The 26343-nt window shown below is 45.2% G+C and overlaps 1 protein-coding gene across 7 annotated transcripts in view; it reads right to left on the reverse strand.

Annotated features, from left to right (window-relative positions):
• sfxn2 (sideroflexin 2) overlaps positions 1 to 26343 on the reverse strand; it is a 111339-nt gene that overhangs the window by 62781 nt on the left and 22215 nt on the right. For all 7 annotated transcript variants that reach the window (XM_041210470.1, XM_041210472.1, XM_041210473.1 and 4 more), the window contains 4 exons: positions 23192 to 23362; positions 7690 to 7788; positions 5105 to 5180; positions 435 to 520 (listed from right to left, as the gene is read on the reverse strand). In XM_041210470.1, coding sequence (XP_041066404.1) covers positions 435 to 520; positions 5105 to 5180; positions 7690 to 7788; positions 23192 to 23362 — 432 coding nt within the window. The remainder of the gene's footprint in view (positions 1 to 434; positions 521 to 5104; positions 5181 to 7689; positions 7789 to 23191; positions 23363 to 26343) is intronic.

A 26343-nucleotide genomic window follows, 5' to 3' on the forward strand; every position in this document is an offset into this window, starting at 1 on the left:
AAACAGTGAAAGAAATTCAACTGCTAATTATTAGGTTGTTTAACTAAGTACCCATTTGGTTATATAAAAGCAACAACAGCTGAGGTTAGTGCTCTCTTTGGAGAGTTTTATGACAAGCAATAAAACTCCGTCTGAAGGTGTCTGCCTTGGTTTTGGTCTTCATTCCTAAACAACTACTGGAGCTTAGCAGCCTATCCTGCTTGACGGTATCACAGCTGCTGGACACCTGGAGATCTCCTTATCTTTGCACCGGATTCAAACTGGTATTGGGAAAGAGGAAGTCTGCACCATGGGGATCACCAGGTCCTTTGACCACAAGATTCAGCATGTTAACTCTTGATTTATCATCACCCCAATGAGACTGTTCCAACAACATTCTCACAAATACATTATAAAGGACCCCAATTTACTGGACACAAAAAAGCTGAACTTACTGTTGTCTCATCATCGGAATGTTTACACAGTTAGCGGCTGCCACGGCAACAAAAGGGACCCAGCGGGCTAATAAAGGTGGAGCTTTCTAGAAAAAGAAAATTTACATGAAACATGTGCACAAACCTCCTTAGTTAATTGCCTACCAAAGCATTCAGCTCATTTTTTCTTGTTCTGAGGAGACATCAACGACCTGAAACGTTAACTCTGTTCCCCTCTCCACAGACATTCTCTGACCTGCTGAGTATTTCTAGCATTTTCTGCTTTTATTGCAGATTTTCAGCATCCACAGTATTTTGCTTTCATTCAACTAGCTTTCAGCACTGCTGGAGCTCTGAGAGTTTACTTTCTATATCGACAAAGGGCTAGTGAACCAATCAACTGATGACTATCCTGTAAAATTACTGCAGTTAAGAATCCACTTAAGTGAAACGTAGAATTATAGAATTGTTACAGTCTAGAAGGAGGCCATTTGGCCCATTGTGCCTGTGCTGGCTCTCCGAATGAGCATTATGACTCGGTGCCATTCTCCTGCCTTTTCTTCATAACTCTGCACATTGTTTCTATTTAAATAGAATGCCTCAATCGAACCTGCCTTCACCACACTTCCAGGCAGTGCATTCCAGACCCAAACCACTCGCCATGTGAAAAGGCTTTTTTTCTCACATTGCATTTGTATGTTTTGCAAATCAATTTAAATCTGTGCCCTCTCATCTCAATCCTTTTACGAGTGGGAACAGTTCTCCCTACCTACTCTGTCCAGCCCTCTCATGATTTTGAATACCTTCATAACTGAAGTTTCTAACCCAGGAAACATTTTTATAAACCTCTTCTGCACTCTCTCCAATGTGTTCACATCTTTCCTAAAGTGTGGTGCCCAGAACTGTACACAATACTTCAGCTGAGATCTAACTAGGATCCAATACAAGTTCAGCATAACCCCCTTGCTCTTGAACTCAATGCCTATATTAATAAAGTCTAGGGTACTGTATGCTTTATTAACTGCTCTCTCAACCTGTCCTGCCACCTTTAATAATTTATGGACATATATAACACGCAGTTCCCTCTGCTCCTATACACCCTTTAGAGTTGTACCCCTTATTTTACAGTGTCCCTCCATCTTGTGCCATAACCCCAATCCCCTACCCCTATTGTATCCCTTTCCTCCAGCCCTCATGATTAACGCTCTTACTCCTCTCCCATTGCAAATATGGTGGTTGAGCCCCTGATTCAGCTCTCCAGCAAACCGACCAATCCCATCCGCTCAATCCCATTCACCCAATCCCAACTGTCCAATCGCATCCACCTAATCCCAGCCATCCCAATTGTTTAATCCCAATTGTCCAAGCCCATCCACCCAATCTAATCCACCCAATACCAACCATGCAATTCCAACCATCCATCCAATCCACTCAATTCCATTCACCCCATCCCAAATGTCCAATCCCATCCACCCAATTCCAGTTGCTTAATCTAATCCACCCAATCCTATTCGTCCAATCCCAACCTTCCAATCTCATCTACCCAATCCCAATAATCCAATTCCGACCACCCAATCCCAGTTGCTTAATCTAATCCACCCACTCCCACCTCCAAATCCCATCTGCCCAATTTTAATAATCCAATCCCATCCACCCAATTGTATCTGCTTAATCTCAAACTCAGCCTCCCAATCCCAACTGTCCAATCCCAACCATCCAATCCCAGAAACATCCAAGAATGCCACTTGGTCACTAGAAGACATTTTATACAAGGAAGCACAACTCTTAAACTGAAACAGACCCCTGTTTCTCTACTGCAAGAGCCGAGGGCTGAGCCCTGGGGCATCTTACACGGTATATTGCCTCAGCCCAATATCACTTGCATTGCTAGTACCCACTGCCTCTTCTTATCCAGCCAATTCCAAGTTTAATGCACTGCCTTAAGCTTACATGGGAGCCTTTCATGTGGAACACAAAGGTTTGCTGAAAGCCTAACTATGAGTTTCCAATATCCACTTAGCAAAATAGCCAGGGAAATTGCTGAGATGGGATCTGTCCCTTTTGAATTTGTTATTGACCAGGTTATTTTCTATTGCTATGCCGCTATTATTTTGACAATTACTGATGCAAGACATTGATTATCGGGCTTTGTTTTATTAGCTTGCTGGTTACCAATGGCATTAATTTCAGTCATAGAACCTCCTACGATTATTGGTGCCTTGTCAGTGTCTTCCCTGGTGAACAATTCCCACATGTCATCACTTAATACATTAATTATCTATAGTATAACCTCAGTTTCAATCCTGCTAACATCCTTCATAGAACCAGAGAGTAATACAGTGTAGAAGGAGGCCATTTGGCCTATCATATCTGCTCTTTGGTAGCGCGATCCAATTAATTTCATGCCCTGCTCTTTCTCCATAGCCCTTTAATTATTTTCCTTTCAAATTTTAATTCAATTACCTTCTGAATTTTACCACTGAATTTGCTTCCACCAACCTTTCAGACAGTGGGTTCCAGATCACAAGTCACTGCACAAAAAGTGTTTCATCAACTCTCTTGCGGTTATATTTATATTATAACTGCGACTACAGCAAAGCCCCTTTCACTGCCATTTTCACATTTATTTTGCAAGTTCTTCTAGTATTTTCAGTGATTTTCCTCACCTTGTCTCGGCTTTGTAGAGTTTGTTTTGTCTGTTTGTTTCTCTTTGCTGTGTGCACATTAATCCATCTAAGGTCTCTTTTCATCTTCAGCGGCGCTGACTAGTCCTTGGTATGTACTTACCCAACAGGCTTAGGAGGGTGTCCGTGAATGTATTCCATTTGTTCTGGAGTGAAGTTTTCCCGAGTGTTATCCCACCCGCCCCAATCCCATCCCCGTCATTACAGCTAAATTTTTCATTCAGTGCCTTGAAGTTGACCTTTATTTAAAAAAAAAGAAAGGGGTAGTATTTAAAGCCTGAACAACTTAGCTCTATTTCTGTTATATTTCTCTAAGTTTCTGGGTTTTTTCTCCCTTCCTTGAATTTCGAGGAAGGTTGGAGAGGGCTTTTCTTTGTGGGATTTCTTCATGGGTAGGTCAATCCTAATCCAGATCAATCAGATCTTTTAATGCCTGCAGTTTGAGATGAACTCAAATCAAGAGGGGGAACGAGTTTTAACTTTCTTTGCAGACTGCAAGGCTCAATAATTACAACCAAGTAATTCATGAGGAGAAAAAAAGGCCCTACTGTTCTAGATTATCTTATTCCTGAGCATCTGGTACTGCCAAAACTGTGTTAAATTCATTTTAAGTTAACCGAGGTTGAGGAAAGCTTGAAATTTGAATGTTGTCAAGAATGGACCAAAGGTGTTACTCCTACAGCATTGGTTTTGGTTTTCCTTCACTTTCAGGTCTAAGTTGTCCATGGCCTTTACCCTATGTGTCCCTTGTAACCCAAAACCCTCAGAGATCTCTTACTGTCCTGATTTGGAACTATATCGCCGTTCCTTCAAAGTCGCAGGGTAAAAATCCTGGAACTCCATTCCGAGCTGCACTGTGGGTGTACATACACCACATGGACTGCAGCTGTTCAAGAAGGTAGTTCACCACCATCTTCTCAAGGGCAGTTAGGGATGGGCAATTAATGTTGGTTTAGCCAGCGATGTTCACATCCCATGAGAGCATAAGTTTAAAAAAAAAACACCTCCAATTCTGGCCTCCAGTCCTTCCCAGATTTTTATCACTCCAACACCTTCAGCTGGCTAGGCTGCAAGGTCTGCGATTCCCTCCCTAAACCTCTCTCCTCCTTTAACTCGCTGCTTAAAGCCTAACTTTTTGACAAGGCATTTGATCACCTGCTTTAACATCCCTTTATGTGGCTCGGTGCCAAATTTCATCTGATTACACTCCTGCAAAGCACCTTGGGGTGTTTTCAACTATATTAAAGGTGCTATATAAACGCAGGTTGTTGTTGATATAGAACAGAACGTTAACACGCGGGGTAGAAAGAAGGACTTGCATTTCCACGGTTCTTGATCAAATCTCTAAGGAATGTTCCAAAATGCTTCACGGACAGTGAATTCCTTTGCCTTGCCAGCGCTGTCACTCTATAAAGACAAGTAGGCAGCTACTTTGCTTAGAAAATACAACGAGAAATAACTTCAGCCAGTGTTGACTGAGGGAGGGGCACTGACCATTCTCTGCTCTTTCTCAAACCGTACCACGTGATCTTAAATGTCCATCTGAGCCAATGGAAGAGAAGGTCAGAAAGATAAATCAATCAATTAGCAAATAAACTATTTGGGAGCAAGTTGGCCACATGATCCATTTGGTCTATTGGAGCATTGCAGCAGGGAAAAGGGGAGTGACCTTAAAAGGACAAAAAGATAATTAAAAGTAATTCTAATTTAGTCAATTTTGTTTGCAAGTTTCTGTTAATGTTGCTCTAGAATCTACAGCACACCAAGGTGAATCATCATTCAATTTCCTCTTCCATCTGTGCCCCTTTCTAAGAATAACTAGACTCAATGTGAAGCATCCCAGAAGACATTAAAATCCACAACAACACCCCACAACTGCAGTGCATTGCACTGAAGAAATTCTTATTTCTACGACTGCTTGCAGCATAAGTGGGAGGAAGAGGAAAAAAAGCTACAAACGCTCAAAGCTTCAGGGAAATCTCTACCGACAGGAGTTCTCCAATGTACCTTTGTGTATAGATTCAATCCAACTGCAGTTGCTAGAGCAGTGCTAGTGGCCGTCAAGTATGCTATTCCTATTTGTCTGAACAAAGAGAAGGAGAAAAAGTTTATTTTTCAAAAGCGAATCACTGCAGTTATAATTTATTATAATATATCAATTGACTTTTTTTCTGGAATATTTTCAATCACCAGACACTTGCAAACTGTTTAAGGAAACTCACAATGTGGAATCCATTGAACCAGTTTTCCTTTCACTCGAGTCAGACCAAGTGCACACCGCTAGGCATGACCTGAACACCACTACATTTCCAAGATGAGGTGGTCATAATAGGCCAAACTTCCCCAGCGCAGGCCCACACCTGACAGTGCCCTGCCCCCCAGAAGGGTAGAGCCCTTCTCAGATTCTCCAATGTGAACAAGGCTCAGGACTTAATTTTGGGCTGTCTTCCAAAAACAGCATGAATCTAATGTTGAGGAAACTTAGGGAACTAAGTGAGCTGGAGTTGGGGGGAGGGTGGTGTCATTTTTTGAAGGCCCAGAAATCTTAGAACAGTGCAAACAGCTCTGGCCCTCTGGCCAGATGGGCTCAGTGTTGGCAGTATCTTTGCTTCCAGATCAGAAGGTTGTGGGTTTAAGAGCCGGACCCAGATAACAGCTCTCCAGGCCATTACTCTTTATTGTACCCAGGAAAATGAGCATTCCTTGGGTATATAACAAAAGAAAATCCTGCATGTATAAGTTAAAAGGAAAAAGACATTGTAGCTGCATGTTACAAGATTAAGAATAAAAAATCTCAAATATTTAATTCTGGTCATGAAATCTGATTTTTTTGATTTTCTGATGATAATTATTGCCCCTCTGGGTGTCTCGGTTGGTAAAGTCAGTGAGTAACTGAATCATGCAGAGTTGAAGGTCCAGGTCTAGTCACCAGTCTGTACTGCATTAGCAGGCATCAATTTACATGGTAGTAGGAGTGCTGCAAATGCTCAAAGCATCCCTTTGCTAAGAGGGGAAAAAAACACAACAGCCAAGGTTCTCACCCTTGACCAATGACCCTCAATAGAAAGTGCACTTCCTAGAATCTTACCTCACAGAAGGAGGCTATTTGACCCATTGTACCCATGCCAACTTTTTGGAAGAGCCATCCAATCAGTCCCAACTTCTGCCCTTTCCCATAGCCCTGCAAATTTCTCCTTCACAAGCATTTATTCAAATCCCGTTTTGAAAGTTACTACCATAACAATTGCATAACACCCCCAAACTCTAACTCACTTAGTTTTGTAGTTTCCTCAATGTTGGGTTAATGCTGTTTGGAGGACACCTTGGGCCTCATTTACATCATAAATTCTTCTCATCTCTCGACTGGCTCTTTTGCCAATTCCCTTCAATCAGTGTCCTCTGGTTTCTCTGGGCCCTCCTGCCAGATTCCCCTTATCTACTCTATCAAAACTCCTCCTCATTTTGAACACATCTACTCTGAACATGGCGGGGGGGTTGATTATTTTTTACCTGTGATACCTTTCACAGTCAAATAATAGGCTGACATCCACTGTCTAGACTCAAGCGAAGAATGGGCGTTGAGAACCCAACATCTGGATCATTTCTGGGCTCTCACCCTGTATTTAAAGTGCAGATTCCTAAGTAGGCCAGAGACAAGCCTGACATCCAGTTAGTGGCACCAGGTGCGGCCAGGGTGGAAGAAATGACTACACTCAGCACTCCTGGGCTGCCTACTGCATCTCAGAGTCACCAAACTTCACTCTTTAGGCGCTGAGAGAAGCATTTCAGGGATTCCACTGTCTATAATCTAATAACCAGCACACAACTATACTTGACAAAATTCGATAAGCGGCATAGGGCGGACAACAGCCATTACAGGGCTTGCCGTTGCCCTGCAGAATACAAGAGGCAGGAGATGAGAGGCCTCACAGCGCAAAGAAGTGGCCAAGCAGAAAATGAAAAGGTTCCAGACCACCTCCCTCGGTGTCAGTAACTCTTTTCTTTCCCCAACTGGTTTACTTCAGCAGAAACACTACTTAACGGCTCCCTGCATTGTTCCCGACAACTAACGTGAGCCAGGTTGTTCGCTTTCCCTAATCTGCGATTTGGAATTTGCTTTCTGGCCCTACCCAGTCCATTAACGAGCTCTTCGAGGAGCTTAACAGGCAGTTATTTGGAGGCAAGTGGGATGCTGGTTTCCAACCATGGCCCCTCGCTTTGAAAACAGCCGTTTGATTCCGGAGGTGTCAGAAGAGTGACACGCCATCTGGGAGTACTATTTTCAAAACATGCGCGCACCCAACCTCACCCCACCACAGTCGATTGAAAAATCAAGCTCCTGGTGTCTGCAGGTCTGCATGCCAGCGAGAGAAGGAAAGTGAAGAAAACACTGGCGAGCCCTTTTCATTTGATGAAGAACGCAGAGCTGCACTGCAAAATCCAAATAGAACGGCCAGCTCCAATCAGAGCAGCACAAAATGTTCTGTTTTTCTGAATAAAATCAGCCAGTTAGCTGGCTCTCTTGGTAGCTTGCTGCCTGCGGATGAACAAAGGATACAGAGATAGTGACTAATTAAATCTAAAACACTTACTTTGTGCTTATTGGCGATGCTGCATTCCTATTGGTGTAGTTGACCAAGGCATTGAATGACTGGTTCACCCACTGCCAAAATACCACAGCTGGAACTGTTCTGAAAGAAATGGGGAAAAATGCCGTTCATAGTGGTGACAATGAGAAATGTGCAAATACATAGGTGTAGCCTGAAACATTAGCAGCTTTTCTTTTCTTTATCTTTTCACAGGATATGGGTATTGCCAGCATAGCCAGCATTTGTTGCCCATACCTAATTGCCCTTGAACTGTGTGACTGGGCCATTTCAGAGGACAGTTTAGAGTCAACCACATGTTGCATGTAGACCAGCCTTGGTAAGGTCTTCAGGTTTGCTTTCCTAAAGGACATTAGTGAACCAGGAGGGTTTTTACACCAATCGGTGACAGTTGGCATGATCACCATTACTGAGACTATAGCTTCATATTCCAGATTAACTGAATTTGAATTCCACCACCACCCATGGTTAGACTTGAACCCATGCCTCCAAGGCATTAGCCTGAGCGTCGTGTTTACTAGTCCAGTGACATTACCACTCTGCCACCATGCCCCCACTCCACTCTACCCTCTAGCCAATATGATTTGCAGCAGAGCAAATTGCCAAATCTCAAACACCTTACCACTGGATTGCTACAGTGTACAAGGACAGGTGACCCTCTGGCCAGATGGGCTCAGTGTTGGCAGGATCTTTGCCTCTGGATCAGAAGGTTGTGGGTTTAAGAGCCGGACTCAGATAACAGCAATACTTCAAAGGTACCACACAAAGATGGTGTTAAACAAGATTAGGGGTCATGGGACTAGGGGTAATAAATATATTAGCATGGACTAAAGATTGTTTTCTGTGCGCTGACCAGAGAGCAGGAGCAACAAGTCATTTTCGGGATGGCAGGGAGTAGTTGGTGGAGTTCCTCAATAATCAGTGCTTGGACCTCAGCCATTTACAATCCACATCAATTATTTATATGAGGGGACCGTGTGTAGTATATCCAAGTCCACTGATGATACAAAGCTGAGTGGGAGTGTAGGCTGTGAGAAAAACTGGGAGGCTGCAAAGGAATATAAATTGCTTAAGTGATTGGGTAAGAAGATGGCAGATGGAATATACTGTGGCGAATTGTGGAATTATCCACTTTGGTAGGAAGAAAGGAAGAATAAAATTTTTAAAATGTGAGACTAGTAAATGTTGGAATTCAGAGGAATACGGGTGTCCTTGTACAAGAATCACAGAAAGTTAACATGCAGCAAGCAATTGTGGAGGCACATGGTATATTTGCCGCTTATTGCAAAAGGGTTGCAATAAAAGATTAAGGAAGCCTTCATGCAATTATATAGGGCGTTGATGAGACCAAATCTGGAATACTGGTCTCACTACCTACTTTCCTTGGATGGAATGCAAGAAGGTTTCACTAGATTGATTCCTCAGATGAGAGGGCTGTCCTATATGAAGTGATTGAGTAGAATGGGCCCATATTCTCTAGAATTTAGAGGAACGAGAAATGATCTCATTGAAATGTACAATATTCTTAGAAGGCTTGACAGGGTAAATGCTGAGAGGTTGTTTCCCCTAGCTAGAGAGTCTCAAGCTGGGGGTGGGGGGGGGGGGTGGTGGGGTGGTGGGGTGGGTTGGGTTGGGGGGTGGGGGGGGAGGATGGTGGTTACAGCCTCAGAATGATGAGGTCGGCCATTTAGGACTGAGATTAGATGAGATTTCTTCATTCAGAGGTTTGTGAATCCTCGGAATTCTCTATCTCAGAGAGCTCAGTTGATGAGTGTATTCAGGACTGAGTTTGATGGACTTTGGGGCACTGAGAGAATCAGAGGATTTTGGATTAGAACATGGAACCAGAGCTGAGGTAGAAGTTCAGTTATGATCTTATTGAAAAACACAGAAAGCTTGACGGGCAATGTGGCCTACTCCCACTGCTACTTTTTATACTCTTAAAATGCTTCATGTACAATGGATGACTTTGAAGTGGGTGGGGAAAAAGAGTGGCTGTTGCTCTGTAGAAAAACACATTCATTTTGCATGCACAGCTTCCACAAATAGCAGCGATATGAACACTCTCTTAACCACCTTCTGTAATGTTCAATTTGAAGTGGTTTGCCCTTGGGCTGTACGTCTGACTTGGAATGTACATTGTAAATATCAAGAGTATTGCAATTGTATTGAGGCACCTCCAAGTGGAATATGCTATATAGAGAAAAGTTGAATTTTTATTGCGCTTTCTGTAATGTTCAATTTGAAATGTTTTATAATGTGCTTTCATAACTTTTATGAATAAAGTTTCTTTTTTGGGAAAAAAAAACAGCCTCTTAACCTATTTTTGGTGGCATTGGTTGATGAAGGAATAAACAAAAAAACCTGGCATTTATTTAGCACGATTCACATCTGCAGGATCTCCCACAACGCTTCAAAGCCAATGAAGTGCTTTTGAAGTGGGGTCGCTGTTGCTATTGGAGGGAAACGCAGCAGCCAGTTTACACACAGCAAGGTCCCACAAACAGCAGTGAGGTAAAAGATCAGGTAATCTGTCTTAGTGACATTGCTTGAAGGATAAATATTGCCCCGAAGAGTAGAGGGAGGAAAATCCCTGCTTTTCCTTTAATAGTACCATGGGATCTATTACACCCACCGCTCATCCAAAAGGGTACAAAATAAAGGAGAACATCTACAGGAAATGACACTGAATCGGGAGCTCATGGTTTGACTGGAAAATACCCTCTACTCTATTAGCACTACTTAAAGCTGCGTTGAAAAGGCAGATTGAGCACACCAGTTCAAGGCGGTAATGATTGAACAAGCTTGCATTTATGTGGCACCATTCGCATCCTCAGGATCTCCCATAGCACCTCATAGACAAAAGTACAAGAGTAAGGAGGAGGTCATGTTGAACTTGTATAAGACACTAGTTAGGCCTCATCTGGAGTACTGCGTCCAGTTCTGGGTGCCATACTTGAGGGAGGATGTGAAGGCATTGGAGAGGGTACTGAGGAGATTCACAAGAATGATTCCCAGGATGAAGAACTGTAGCTATGAGGATAGATTGGAGAGTTTGGGACCAGTTTCCTTGGAGAAAGGAATGCTGAGAGGAGGCTTGATAGAGGTATTCAAGATCCTGAGGGGTATGGAAAGGGCAAATAGTGAGAAACTGCTCCCTCTCAGGAAAGCATCAAGAACTAGAGGGCACAGATTCAAATAATTGGCAAAAAGGGTAAATGTGATGAGGAAAAATTTTTTCACCACAGGGTGGCTGGAGTCTGGAACGAACTTCCTGAAAAGGTGGTGGAGGCAGATTCAATCGAGGTATTCAAAAGGGAATTAGATTGCTACTTGAAAAGAAATAATGTGCAAGGTTATTGGGATAAGGCAGGGGAGTTGGGATTAGGTGGAATACTCTTTCAGAGATCCAGTGCAGACTTGATGGACCGAATGGCCTCCTTCTGCACTGTAAAGATACTGTGATTCTGTGAAGTACTTTTGAAGTGGAGCCACTGTTGATACTGGCATGAAGAAGGGACTGCTCCAGCTCCACCTTGACCTTTGTGTATTGTTCTGTGTACCATCAGAGAGGGCATTCTGGTCTTGGAGGGGATTGCAATGGACAACCAAGTTGATAAATGTGATTGAGCACCTGCACAATGAGGAAACACCATGATCATTAAGGAACTTTACACCAGACAGAGTATCTTATTTCAAATCTTGAAGGAATGCTTAATATTAACACAAGGCTTAAGAGATGGGAATGTAGCTCAAGAATAGACAAGACAAAGCACATACAGTTAAGAGATAACAGAGGTGGAATTCAACTTGAAGTCAATGGGGCTGAATTTTGGACAGGATGTATAATGGATGTCAGAAGCAGTATTGCCCATTTTATATTGCCGCCCAACATCTTCGCTGTTGATATGTGGAACAACTGAGAACAACCAACCATGAGACAGCGTAAGTGGATGATGGCACTCATGTCAATATCTTCTGGTGAGACAGATAATTGTGGTCTCCTGAAACTCAACTTATGAAACCAGGGAAGAAATTTCAGAGGTTTTTCTAAAATTGATCTTTTTTTTGCCAGGAGTTAGAACTACTAGTGAATGGAAAGGATGGTACATGAGAATGAGCACTGAAAGCACTGTGGTTCCAACAACTGTAAAAGAAAATAAAAAATAATAAAACACCTTAATGTGGTGGCTGGGGGGGGGGGGGGGGGGGGGGGGGGGGGGGGGGGGTGCGGTGTGTTGGGGGAGAGACAAGTGCACTTATTGATAATTAATTATTGCTGATGAATTATCACCAGTCTTACTTGACACATTGGTATCAATAAGCCAAAGGGGGAAATAAACAAACTTAAGCCAATATTTTTTTCTAGTTATTTCAAACCACTTTTTGTGTAATGCAATTATCTCACCATTGATATTGCTGAACTGAAAAGAGACATGTTGTCAAAGCTTTTCATCTTGCACTCATCAGGACAGATACTAGAATGTCAAGTTTCACACTGAGCAACAATTTATACTGCATAAGAAAAGGGTGCTGGTTGGTTGGAAAGTCAACTCTGATTGGTTAAGGCATTGCCATGGCAAATGCACTGGGACACTGTTGTTCCCTCACTCTTTTGCTTAATTCAAAAAAGGCGAAACGTCTGGACATTTTCCTTTTGCTTGCAGAAGGCAAATCCCTGCATATGAATACAAGTAACTTCTAGCAAGCATAAATGAGCCACACTGTGAGCCTGACTGATAATCTTAAATTGGCTGTGAGTGTAATTCTTAGCACACTCAGGATTGTTCGGCAAGTGCTGTCCGATCGCGGAATCACATCTAATGGTAGACATTATGTTCTGAATTTGGCAAGCACAGGTTGGTTGAGTACAGTCAGTACCCTGCCTATTGTGAACAGTCAAAGGGCATGCTGTTTGATATGATCTGCCAGTCATTGGAACACACGGCTTACATACCTGGCATCGCATTGGCACTGAAATTCACCTTCATCAATGCGAAAATTCTTCTTCAAACTTTGCTCCCTCTAGATTCAACCTTTCCAATGCCATTTTCCCAACTCATTCAAAATTTCACCTCAGCACCTGTCACACACTGAGCCTTGCTAGCCCATCACTGTTATCTTCACCAAACTCGCGCTGAAAACAAAATCTTCACTCTCATACACAAACCCTTTTCCCAGCCTCACTCCATCCTACCTCCAACCCAAGGTCCTGAACATGATCTTCTTCTATCCTGTGGTACTGGCTTTTTGGAAATCCCACACTCCCGCTCTATCCACGCCAGCTTCAGCGATAGATCCTTCAGCTGTCTCGCTCCTCCTACTCTCTGGAACACCCTCCCCTTTGGCAAGTGGGCTGGCAGAAGATTCACCTGCCAACATTTACAACAGTGAATGGCTCATTCCTCAGGGCAATACCTGAACCAATCAGGGTCAAGCTGCCTGGTTTAGATTTCAAATAATGCTTGGCAGTTAATTGTCAGGCACCATCAGTGGTGCATCCTCCATGGCAATGCCAGTTGCCAACCAATCAGCACTCTCTTCACATATAGTATAAATTGTTATTTTCCCTCTTATATTGGTATTCTTGCGAGTGTCCTGATGAGTGCAAGACCTAAAGCTTAGACATGTCTCTTTTTTCAGCAATAAACTAAAAGAAAACGGAAATGACCTAAATCTTTCAATGATTTAGTTCCACTATTAATAAGCTACAGGCCTCTGACTTTATAACCACTTGCAAGGACAAATTCATGGTACCATTTAAGAATACAAGGAACTTTGAATCAGGAAACATCTGACACTGGTCTGTGTTGATTTACAGCGCAAGACAAAGTCAGGGACGAGGTTAGACAAAATGAACTGCAAACAATGATGCTCAGGGACTTTTTCTGTCCATTTTGCTTTAATGTATGGCTTTTAAAGGTGGTCACTTTTAGACTCATCACTATCTTCACCACTTTTCTTGATTCAGAATTTATTTTCAAATTAACATTTTAAAAAAGAAATAAGAGCATGGAGGTACAAATAAATGATTTAATCATCAAAGAAACTTTGGTCAAAGGACCCATCACAACTGTGCTGATCTGAGCTCCCAACACTGGCGTCCATCTAATTAGGGGTATGAAAACTGTTTGCCTGGGACCACATGATCTCCAAACACTGGCAATCCAGCCCTTGAGGCCCGAGCAAACTCAGTTGTATTTACATTTAATGAGAGTGAAGAGTAAAGTTCAAGTTTCCCAATTCTCTCTTCCATTTAAATTTGTGCAGAAAGGGGGGTGTATAACAGACAGCCAGTCAACTACCACCTGTTTTGTATCCTGTAAAAGTTGAATTTAACCCCCATTACTACTCATTTGTTAGTTTATTCTGTAGCAAAAGAGCCAGAGAGGAGGTGAAGAGAAATTATTTTTACTTTAATTTGTTATAATCTGGAACACACAGTCTAACTGGATAGTGGAGTCAGATTCAATAGTGACTTTCAAAAGGGAATTGGATATATACTTGAAATGCTTCATACTTCATCTCTAGAAAGCCCAGGGTAGACCACATTTAGAGTCCCTGAGCACCACTGTTTGCAGTTCATTCATTCTAACCTTGTCTCTGACTTTGACTCGCACTGTAAATCAACACAGCCTTTTGCCAGAGGTTTCCTGATTCAAATTGCCTTGTATTTCCATATTCTAGCCTGGGTTTGTCCTTGCAAGTACACATCTTGGGAAGAATATATAGGCCTTGGGAGGTGTGAAACATAGATTTACTAGAATGATACCTGGACTTCCAAGGGTTAAGCAATGTGGGCTGTATTCCCTGGAATTCATAAGGTTAGGGGGGGGTGATATGATCAAAGTTTTCAAGATATTAAGGGCAACAGACAGGGTAGTTTGGGAGAAACTATTTCCACTGGTTGGGGAATCTAGGACTAAGGGGCACAGTCTAAAAATTAGAGCCAGATCTTTTATGTGTGAAGTTAGGCGGCGTGGTAGATGAATGGAACTCTATTCGACAAATAACAATGAATGCTAGATCAATTGTTAATTTTAAATGTGAGATTGATAGATTTTTGCTATCCAAAGGTATTAAAGAGTAAGGAGCAAATGTGGTATGTAGAGTTGGATCGCAGCTCAGCCACTGAGAAGTGAAACAGTGTTGAGAGGCAAAAAGACCTCTTCTATTCCTGTGAAAAGGAAAAAAATGCAGGGCTATGAGGAAAGAGAAGGGAAGTGAGACTGATTTGATAGCTCTGTCCAAGAAACGACACAGGCATGATGGGTTGAATGGCCTCCAATATGCAATATGAGTGTATGGTTCTGTTGTGCGGGCCTGGTGATTTGCAAAGACCTGGTTTTAGCACTGTTGCCCTAATCCTAAATCCATCAGTATCACCAATTTGAGTTACATGAGAATTAACGGCAACATGGATTTAAACTTTATGCCTGGGCCCAGATACTCGTCGCAAAGGAGAGCCTCTCCATCGTAGCAATAATGGTGGAAGTGGCTGAAGATCGTAAGTTCCCATCCTCGAGCACGGCAATTCCCATTTTCATGGCGTACCGAAATGGGTTTTGAGTGGAGGCAGCTGGCCATTCAAACTATCAGCTGTTTCCACTCTAGTCAGACCTTGGTAGCCTCGGAGTGTGGAACCCGAAGTGTGCAGAGTAGACCTGGGAAGAACAAGTCTAAACTTGGCATAATCGCTTGGATAGCCAGGGTCCCCCTTTGAAGAAGTAAAGTGCCCCTGTGGTATTTGATTTAGACTTTAATGCCCCAGAAGTGGCTCAAAACCAATTCCACTGTCCTCCCTTAAGCCAAGGGAGTAGGGGGGGATGGGGTTGTTGGTCTCACAGGGCAACTTCTTTTGCCCCTGCTGACTCATGCACTCAGGTGCCAAGAAGAACTTTGTGCTGAAGAAGGCCGCATAGCACATGGTGCAAAGAAAGAAATAAGATGGGTATGGCACCCTTGGACAGAGGCCATAGGAGCCAGTCACCGTAGAGCTGCCAGAGGCCAAATGGAGGGCAGAAGGTCAGGAGGAAGAGGCTGTACCAGGAAGGAGGAGGAGGAGAGGCAGGACAACCTGCTACTACCTTGTGGGAAGGGCGTACAAACCTAGGACATCTGACCTCAACATTATGGAGAACGAGTGTTGAAGGTGACCGAGGCTAAGCTGTGAGGTGGTGACAGACAAAAGTTGCATTGTTCAGTAGCAACTTGAGCCACAATCCATCAACCCTCATGCCCTGCCAGTGGTTGTAAAGGTAACCGTCGCTCTCAACTTATGTCTCAGGATCTTTCCAGGGATCTGAAACCTGTCTGGTATATCCCAGTCAGCAGCACACAGCTCCATTAAAGCTTCATTAATGTCCTGTTTGCTCATGTGGGGGATGGGTCCTTGTGCAAAATAGATTCTCATACAGTCCTCCCATTATCACAATTGCCATCAGCCAGTCCCCACGATATACATCCACCTAAAGAACCTTATACATTGATTCCACAATTACCTGAGGGATTACCCATCCCCCACAAGGAAGACAATAAACATCATTGAGTTGGACTCAGTCAGATTCATAAGGCTGAAACCCTCACCATCATAACCATGGACCTCTTCATATTGCAAACAAACATGGTAATAAGTCATTCACAACCCGGCCCCCTCACATAAATGTCAGTGACTGTAAATGAGGGGCCCACGCTGCTGAATTGTCCTTAAACAAACTATGCCCATAACGCTGAGAGTGACACAAGATAAGACTTAAAACCTGATGCATGCTCATAGGATTGTATGTTGCAGCATACATGCAGATAAGGCATAGCATGCATGAGGAGCCCATAACTGTATAACAACAGCTCTTTGAAAGAACTTGTGCACCATCCATTCTGGACGATGGTCCAGTTTCTGATGTGGGTGCCACATGCAACACTCCTGGCTTCCATATCCCTCTGCTTACGGCACAAAGCACAGTTGGAATGTAAACGTACCAAAGCAGTGGCACAGAAGATAATCAATATTACCTGGACGGTATACGGCCTCTCGAGCTGTGATGCCTAAACCCCGGCCAACGTGTAACGCTGCAGTGTGGACAAATGCCTCGCACCCAGCACTCAGGCTTGAGATGCACTTGCTGCCCAGCATCTGTTTGCGGCGTCTGATCACTGAACCTCCCTTAAAGTCAGGCTTGGATGGACAACGGCAAATTCAAGGAGCAGGTCAGTGTTCGAGTCACTGAACACTGGAATCTTACGTGATACAGCAGAGAAGGAAGAAGCTCTCTGAAGCAACGCAAACCAGCTTCAAGCCCCCTTGATCCTGTTGGCATCGAGATGGACCCCAGCATGCTGCCCTCATTATTACTGGTAAGAACTACCTTCATCATGTTACCATGAGTTCTCTCGTGTACAAACACACACTGCGTCATGTACAAGTGTGAGTAAACATATACAAGTGTGAGTAAACATATTCAAGTGCTCAAATGTGATATATACAATGTGAAAAGTGTAACCAAGGTGAACCCATTAGTGGTCTAGGCGAGATAGTACCCAGCGCTCATGCACACAGCTACAAAGTGCGCCCTCACCATGTTCCATTGGAGGAGGAGGGGACAGGCTGCTCACTGCTCGGTCTAAATAGCAGTGAGAAGTGTGGTGGCCTGCCTCATCGTGCAGGGACCCATTGTGGGGACCTCCTTCAGACTGTGGCCTCTGCATCTCTGCATGGGCAGCCATGGTCACTGGCACATGTGGAGAAGACAAGGGCTCTGATGGAAGGGCTGGGGAGGTGGAGGAAGATGAGGGCTCTGAGGAGCTCTCGGTTTCCTCCATCCTCCTCGGTGACCTGTGCATGCACAGACCTGGGTTGGCCTTCAGGTGGGGTTGATGGGGCTGGCTGCTGGTGCATAGCAGTCGCCCAATCCAGCAACCACTGTGTCAACAGTGTGACCATCCTGTGAAGTGTGCACAGCTCCTCATGAAATCCCTGGATGACAGCACTCATGCTCTGATCCAGGCTACTGAGGGAGGCTTGCACCCTTTCCTGGCTGAAATGTTGCTCTTGCATTCACTCTGAGTGTTGCTGCATGTATCTCTCCATGAGATTAGCCAATCTCTCATGGTCAGAGCTCACGCAGTTGAGCCCCAGGGACAATGTGGAGCTCATGGCGGTGTTGGACTCCTCCATTTTTAGTCCAATAGCTCCAGCTGCCTCAGAGAACTCCATCAGATGTCCATGCATCTGCTGCTGGTTATCTGAATACTGTGCCCCAAAAGGTGACTTCTGAGGCTCCACATTCCTGCCCACCGGAGCATCGTGTGACTTTCCTCCCTCCTCCGCGGGGATCTGTGATCAGACGTCTCTGACCCTGACACCTCTTTCTGCCCTTCACCCTGTGCCACTGACCCTACACATCCCTCTGATGTGCCTGAATCTGAGTTGACGGAGTTTGGGCCAGTATAATGTGATGCTGTGTCCTTAGACATCCCTTCCTTCTCTTGATGCCCGAGGGATGATCTGCCCCGGTGGGGTGAGGGATCCAAGCTGGAACCTAGTGTGAGACACAAAAAGAGATGTATAGGCATAGCTTTCTTATAGCTCTGATACACATTTAACCATGCTTACGCTGCCCGACCCTTGCACTCTCTCTCAAGCTAACATCTCATTGGGCTTAGTGAAGTGACAGCATGACCTCCGCCATTACCACCACGTTCCAAAGTGATTTCAACACTGCTTTTATCGCCTGGCATTTCACCGTCACCAGCAGACAGCTGTTCAGGCATCCTGGCAATTTCCAGGACTATTTGCTCAACAGAGCAGATGTGTGGCAGGAAAGCTGACTCGCCGCACCCACCCCCCCCCCCCCCACCTCCACCCACCCCCACCCCCCACCCCCACCCAGGCCAGGACATCTCCATGGTCTTCTTTGCCCTATTTGTCTGCAATGACAACCTGAATTTATGTTAGCCTGATATATTGTGCACGGAGGGATATTGCTCTTCATTGTGTCCATGCATCAATGCTCATTTACGTGTGCTGTGTGCAGTTCACATATACAAGCCTCGATGCTGAACCAGAGGTTTGTGTGCCAACTTAGCTGCATAATGCAGAGGTGACCCTTCCCTTGCAGTTGTGTGTGGATGAGCCAAGCTACCCACCTTTCCGAACACAGCAGGTTGTTGACCCTTTTCCTGCACTGAATCCACGAGCGCTGACGATCTCCTGCTGCGCTCACCGCGGACACAATTTGAATCCACGCCTTCTTGGTTGTTGCGGGCGCATTACACTGGCCAGCAGGGTAGAGGACCGCTCTCCCCTTCTGGGCCTCTTCCACCAAAACATGAAAGCCCTGCTCAGAAAACTGTGGGGCATCTAGGCCCATCTCTTCCCATGCATCACCTGCGTGTGACATTCTACCAATAAAACTGTTACGGGGAAAAGGGTCATGAGCCAGTCAGGTTACACTGCTTTCATTCACTTTTATTTGCTGCCATGAACTAACCATTTTCACCATATCATCAATGATTAGTAAGGTGTGATGGAGAAACTGCCTCTGCGCAAACACTGGTTGACATACATGTTGCGGCTGTGACTCCAAGGTAGCCTGCTGTGCTCTGTGATCACTGACAGCCCTACTGGTTTGCTCCCCCTCAGTCATACTGTTACGTCACGACAGCGTGTGGCTGTGAGGGGCCTGGTCAAGGGTCAACAGTGTGGGCGGATGCTGATAAATGGGTGGCAAGTGGGCAAGTGGATGGGGTAATGAGTATGGCAATGTTCATCATTCATTCACCCACTGAGTCTTGGCAGCTAACTACATGACTGTATAATATCTGTACGAGATAGTGCTGGCAAGACGATGCCTTCTCCCCCATGTCTGTGCCTTGCGAATCCACTGCATGCTTCTAGTGGTTCTGTAGAGTACAATTTGATTAGGCAGCAACAATGACAATCATCCATAGGAAAAGCCCGAAATGGGCCATCCATTCCAGGGTCAGCTAACAGCTGGACCACATTTACAGCTTTGACGCTCACCTGACAAGGCAATGACCTTTCCCCTGAGGCACAGGGACTTCACCATCGACCACCAACCTCACAAACGGGCCTTTCTTGAGGGCCTGTTTTTTATTTTAAATCTGCGCCCGAGTCACCCAACCTGCACCGAACCCGCCACGCCTGACCCCTCACTAATTCAGGGCTCGCGCATCCCGATTTCTGATCGAGCATCCACAGCCCAACCCCCCCACCTCCGGACTGAAAATCGGAAGCTGGGAAGCCACTTTTAAAGGTCAGGTTCGTGAAGCCAGGGATTTTCTCGACTCTGCGCACCCGGCTCGCAGATGAAAATCCAAGTCTGGGCCTCTGAAGCGCCATAAACACAAACCCGTTTGGTTCAAGAAGATAAAATCTTGAATAGCTCGGCTTCATTCTGCACTTCCTGCTCTTTTCCCTTGGTCGTTAGTGTTTTCTCAACCCCCTTAAAATGTTTGATTAACTTGGCTTCGATAGCCACATAGTTAAACACTGTGATTAACACGCTAATCACCCTTCACATGAAGAATTCCTTCTAATCTTGCCTTCACATTTCCGGTGCTAATACTGAGGTCATGTCACCTTGTTAACAATTCACTGACCAGTCGAAATAATCTTTCATGCTTTCTCCTCTGAAATTCTTTCAGAAGAGTTTTGTCAGATCTCATTTAATCATTTCTGCTCCATTGAATACACACTGGGGCCTTCGGCTGAGGTTGATAGACATTGACACCACGATAGATCAAGGTATTGTTACTCATCAGTTATCCACAGCAATGATGAACCACAAGCATTCCCAAGGGGCATAAGATAGTGTTTAACCGATTGAAAATGTTTAAGTTTGGAGATGGACTTGCAGATATCATACAAAAAAAAAGCCTCAGGGTATGATCTAAGCCCAGCAGTTTCAACAGATGAAACGACTAATAGCTTCTCTTAAGTGAGCAGAGAACCGGCTTTACTCATCTGCGCATTAACACCAACTTATAGGGACGAAGACAGACAATGCTGGAAATACTAAGCATGTTTGGCAGCACCTGCGGAAAGAGAAACAGGAGTAATGGGCAGGATTTTACCAGCCCGAATGTGGCAGGAATAGGGTGGTAATTGGTGGGGGAGGGGGGCTGAGGTTGGGGGGAGGGGGGTGGGGTGTGGGGGAGGGGTGTGGGGTGGGGGGTGAAAGAGGGGCAGTAAAATCGCAACCAGCCGTGTCGGATCGGCTCCCTGACCACGTCCCACAATCAGGGAATATTTTACCTTCAGCGGGAAGAGGATTGGACTGGCTGCCCTCCACAAGGAAGTGGGCAGCCAATTTAAATATGCAGCAGCCCTACCCGGGGCCATCTTACCAGGCCGTCCGCATTTTGCGGATGGCCGATCCACCCCCCCCACCACCACCACCCCTCCCTCCCACCCCACCCCCGACAATGCCAGCTAAATGTAGGCGGCCTCCAAGCAGCAGTCAGGGGAGGGTTTTTGAAGCAAAAAGGGGGCCGGGGGAGACAGGGAAGCAGCCTGTGCGGCCCCTGCGATTCCCTCCGAGGGTTTTCTCCTCCAGCAATCGGCCTTACAAATTTTTTTTTAAAAACCTTTCCATACCTCCTGAATGCCTCATCCACAGTGGCCGCCACTCCTGGTAGCACTGTTGAGGCCACTGACCCTCTGATTGGTCTGGCAGCTCTCGGGGGTTGGGGGGGTGGGAGTGGCTATCCTAAGTAGGACTGCAACCCCGGGGGCAGCTATGTTATTTAGCTGCTCCCTGGAAAATTTGGAGGGAAGTCCGCCAGCCTCCTGTGCGTGTTGCCGACACGCATTTCTGGCCAACGTCGGGGCCTGGGTGGATTTTAGTAAAATCCTGCCCAACGTTTCAGGCCTGTGACCTTTCATCACGGGCCTAAAGCGTTAACTCAGTTTCTTGCTTCGCAGATGCTGCCTGGCCTGCTGAGAATTTCCAGCATTTTCATTTTTATTTCATATTTCCAGCAAGCAGAATATTCTGTTTTTGTGCCACCTCTCTGGGATCCTGTTTTGGAGGTGGTTTTTTTTCCCTGTGTACTCACCCCGCAGTTCTTAATGGTTAATATTTATCCCTCAGCCAACATTACTGAAACAGATTACCCTGGTCGTTATCACATTCTTGATCCTGAGACCTTGCCTTGTGTAAATTGGCTGCTACGTTTCCTACATAACAACAGAACACCTCAAAAGTACCTCATTGGCTGTAAAGCGCCTCGGGGTGTCAGAAGGTTGTGGGAATAATTAGGTAAACCCGAGGCCTATCCTTCTTCATTGGTGATCGAATTTGGAATTTGGGGGTAATAGACTGGCATGGATTTAGAATTGGTTAACGGGCAGAAAACAGAGAGTAGGAAAAAGCGAGTCATTCTCAGGTTGGCAGGCTGTGACTTGTGGGGTAACACAAGGGTCAGTAATTGGTCCCCAGCTTTTCCCAATCTATATCAGTGATTTGGATGTGGGAACCAAATGTATTATTTCCCAGTTTGCTGATGACACAAAACTAGGTGGGAATGTGAGTTATGAGGAGGATGCAAAAAGGATTCAAGGGGTTTTAGAGGCAGGCTAAGTGAGTGGGCAAGAACATAGTAGATAGAATATAACATGGAAGTATGTGAAGTTCTCCACTTTTATAGAACCAAAGGGACCTGGGTATCCTTGTTCATGTTTTACGGAAAGCGAGCTTGTAGGTCCAGCAAGTAATTAGGAAGGTAACTGGTATGTTGGCCTTTATTACAAGAGGATTGAAGTACAGGCGTAAAGATGTCTTACTGCAATTCCAAAGAACCCTGCTGAGAATGCACCTGGCATATTGTGTAAAAGTTTGGTCTCCTTACCTAAGGAAGGATACACTTGCTATAGAGGGAGTGCAGCAAAGGCTCACCAGATTTGTTCCCAGGATGGTGGGATTGTCCTATGAGGAGAGAGTGAGGAGACTGGGTCCGTATTCTCTAGAGTTCAGAAGAATGAGAGGTGATCTTAATAAACATACAAAGTTCTTACAGTGCTCAACGGAGTAGATGCAGGAAGGACATTTCCCCAGCTGGTGGGGGAGGGGGTCTAGAACCAGAGGCACAGTCTCAGAACAAGGGGTAGGCCATTTAAGACTGAGATGAGGAGGAACTTCTTCACTCAGAGGGCGGTGAATCTTTTGGAATTCCCCACCGCAGAGGGCTGTGGAGGCTCAGTCGCCGAGTATGTTCAAGACAGAGTTAGACAGATTTCAAGATATTAAAGTCATCAAGGGATATGGGGATCATGAGGGAAAATGGCATTGAGGTGGAGGATCAGCCATGATCGAGATGAATGGGGGGCCAGGCTCAAGGGGCTGAATGGCCCACTCCTGCCCCCACTTCCAACGTCTCCTACCCTATATACCGTGGCTACGGCTGGACAAACTCACTGACCAATCGGATTGCAACGTTATCTGGGGATCCAATGCTACGGGAGTACCTGTAAAACTGCAGCATGAAACCGGTGATAGCCATACCACCGGGGACTTGAAATGACATCCGCCCAATTAAATTCATCCTTTCTCCACTGTCGGGATGGAATGCAGAGTCATACAGTTTCTTCGCATAGTGCAACTGCTCCTCTGTCGTCCCTGGGGGCACGGTGCCGGCTCTGGAAAATAAAACAATGCAAACAACGCATATTGTCGAATGTTTTCTTGGTTTCATGTTTATGCACCCCCCCCCACCCCCCTTTCTGATGCCCTAGGCTGGATTTTATGCAGCCCATCGCAGTGGGAGTCACCGCAGCCAAAACCTCTTAATCGCGGGAAAGGCCCCACATAAGCCTGGCGGCGGTGGGAAGAACTCCCACGGCTAGGAGGGACGGAAGGGGCTGACGCTGGACTCCCAGCCGCCGGTGGTGAGACGTCAATTAGGTTCATTAATGAGGCAACTGACACCCACCATCCCCGAGCCCACCACGATTTAATGATGGCCCAGGGATTAAATGGAGGCCGCATGGGTCTCCCACGCCCTCTGAAAGCCACCCAACAAAGCCTCTCAGGTTTGCCAGCAGCCTCCTTAGGTGAGGGTCCCCCGGTATCTGGCACTCTGTGCCTGTTCCCGTGACCCACCGTCAGGCAAGAGGGGGTGGCCACTGAAATCCGCCTCCTGCCCCTGTCTCTGCATCTGACCAACCTCCCCGCTCCCACAAGTACCACTCCGCAGCCCCTCCCATCCCACCATCACTCACCTTTGACCTGAGGTGCCTCCACCACCCTGGGCTTTGTGTGAGTGCAATGCTGTCAGCAGCCAATGTTCCCACTGGTGCTGGTGGCAATGGGGAGCTGGTGGCCTCCGATTGCCCAGCAGTTCTTGGCGGGTAGGACTTCCACCGTAAAGGACTCGATCACGGGTAAGGTCTGACGGTGGCCAATTAAGTGCTTGAAAGGCACTTGATTCTATCAGCCCTTCCCCATCCGTTCCCCAAATAGTGGGTGAGACCCCGTCAGCCCAACAAGATCCCAGTTAATTGTGTGGGACCAAAAGAGTGTTGGTGATCTCCATATTACCCACAGTGGTAACTTCCCAGTCTCAGCCACAAGGTCTGTATCTGAGATAAACACAACAGTCAAAATTCATATTGTGCCTTTAACATTGTAAAACACCCCAAGGTCCATCACTGGAGTGTAATCAGACAAAACTTGAAATCCTTGCCAAACTTGGGTTGTATCAGGACGGGTGATAAGCTTAGTCACAAACACACATGTTTTAAGGAATGACTTAAAAGGAGGAGAAATTGAAGAATTTATGGAGGGAATTCGAGAATTTAGATCTGAAGTGGCTGAAGACACAGCCATCAATGGTGCAGTGAAGGGAGTGGGTGATGCACAAGAAACCTGATTTAGAGGAAAGCACGGCTCTCCAAGGGTTATAGGGGCCCATCCACGTTTAGATGTCACACTTCTGATTTATTTTTAGATCCTAATTCATTGGGTTCCCCTCATTCAAATTCCTCCACTCCACACATACCTCACTAGAAAACAGTCTGACAAATTACTCCCAAACCTATGCCAAGGCTGCTCTTCAGGCAGCTGCTAGCATTGTGCAAGTTTTGATCACTGACGTTCAAGTCTCGCAGGTGATATGGAAGGTCTCTACCATCATGTAGCTACGCGGATAGGCAGAAGAAACATGAGTTTTTTTGCACTTGAAATGGTTCCTCGAAGAATGTATGCAAGATGGCAGGTTTTCTGGAAAAAGGTAACTCTGTGCTTCAAGTTAACCCAAGATTGTAGGAAAAGGAGCCAAACTGTTGTAGGGCAAATTGGGAACTGGTACCAGGAAACTCTTCGTCTTATATGTTCAGCACTTGAAATGAAATTCAAATATTGGAGGCAAGAATATATTTTTACAGGAAAATCACTTAACAAACAGTCGGATGGTGTGACTGGGAAATACAGACAGCTGCAGCACGTAATGAGCTACAACAAAGCAATGGCTTTTCTCATCCACAATTATCCTCTGACCTTGAGAATGAAGCAGCCTGAAATGCATCTAACACTACCAGCCTACAGGATGCCATGTAACATATTGAATAGATGGTCTTGTCTGATGCCAGACTTCTCCTATGTATCCTGCATTTTATCTCCACATTCTCAGTAGAACACAATGACCTAGGCTTTTTGATTTAGTTTACAGTTACATGTCTTGAGTTAGCCTGTATGCATAAAAGGTCTCGTAAATAATGAAAATGTTTATTTCCAAGTTATATCTGAGTGACAATAAATCAGTTGCACTAGCATTTTCCTAATTGGTGGAGATAAACATTTGGAAACAGACAAGCTAGTGATCCATGAGACAGGCAGTCTAATAACATGACCAGACTGACATCCCAATTCTAATGTTCCTAAACATTTTGGTCATAAAGTCAACCTATCTTCCGGTCTCGTATTATAAACAGAAGAATGCAAAAACTAGGAGCAGGAGTAGACCACACGGCCCATCGAGCCTGTTCCACCATTCAGTACAACCATGGCTCACCTTGGGCTTCATCTCCACTTTCCCGCCTGCTTCCCATGTCCCTCGATTCTCTGAGATACCAAATCACAATATCTTCAAATACGTGCAACTGAAATTTAGCAGTAAGGTTGCCAACCAGACGTCAAGGTTTAAGGTAATTGGAAAAAAGGACCCGAGAGATGAAGGGAGATGTTTTATGCAGTGGGTTGTTATAAGCTGGAATGCACTGACTGAATGGGTGGTGGAAGCAGATTCAATGTTAAAAGGGAATTTGATTAATACTTGAAGGGGAAAGAAATTTGCAGGGCAATGGAGAAAGAGCAGGGCAGTGCAACTAATAGGATAGCTTTTTCAAAGAGCTGGCACAAACACAAAGAATGAATGGCCTCCCTTTGTGCTGTACCATTCTACATGATTTCTGATGATTTTATACAGGGTGGATTTACTGGGAGTTAACTTTCTCACAAAGAGAGTTACCAATAAGCGAAGGAGCGTCATTCCCAAGTCAATCTTAGCTGATTGCAAGTTCCCGTTGGAAGCATTTCTATGCCTTTTCTTCTCCAGGTGCTCACCAATCTACTCTGCATTTTCTGCTTTTAATTTCAGGTTTGCGGCGTTTAGTGTGTGTTT

This window comes from Carcharodon carcharias, chromosome 17 (genome assembly GCF_017639515.1).
Source record: "Carcharodon carcharias isolate sCarCar2 chromosome 17, sCarCar2.pri, whole genome shotgun sequence".
NCBI lineage: Eukaryota > Metazoa > Chordata > Chondrichthyes > Lamniformes > Lamnidae > Carcharodon > Carcharodon carcharias.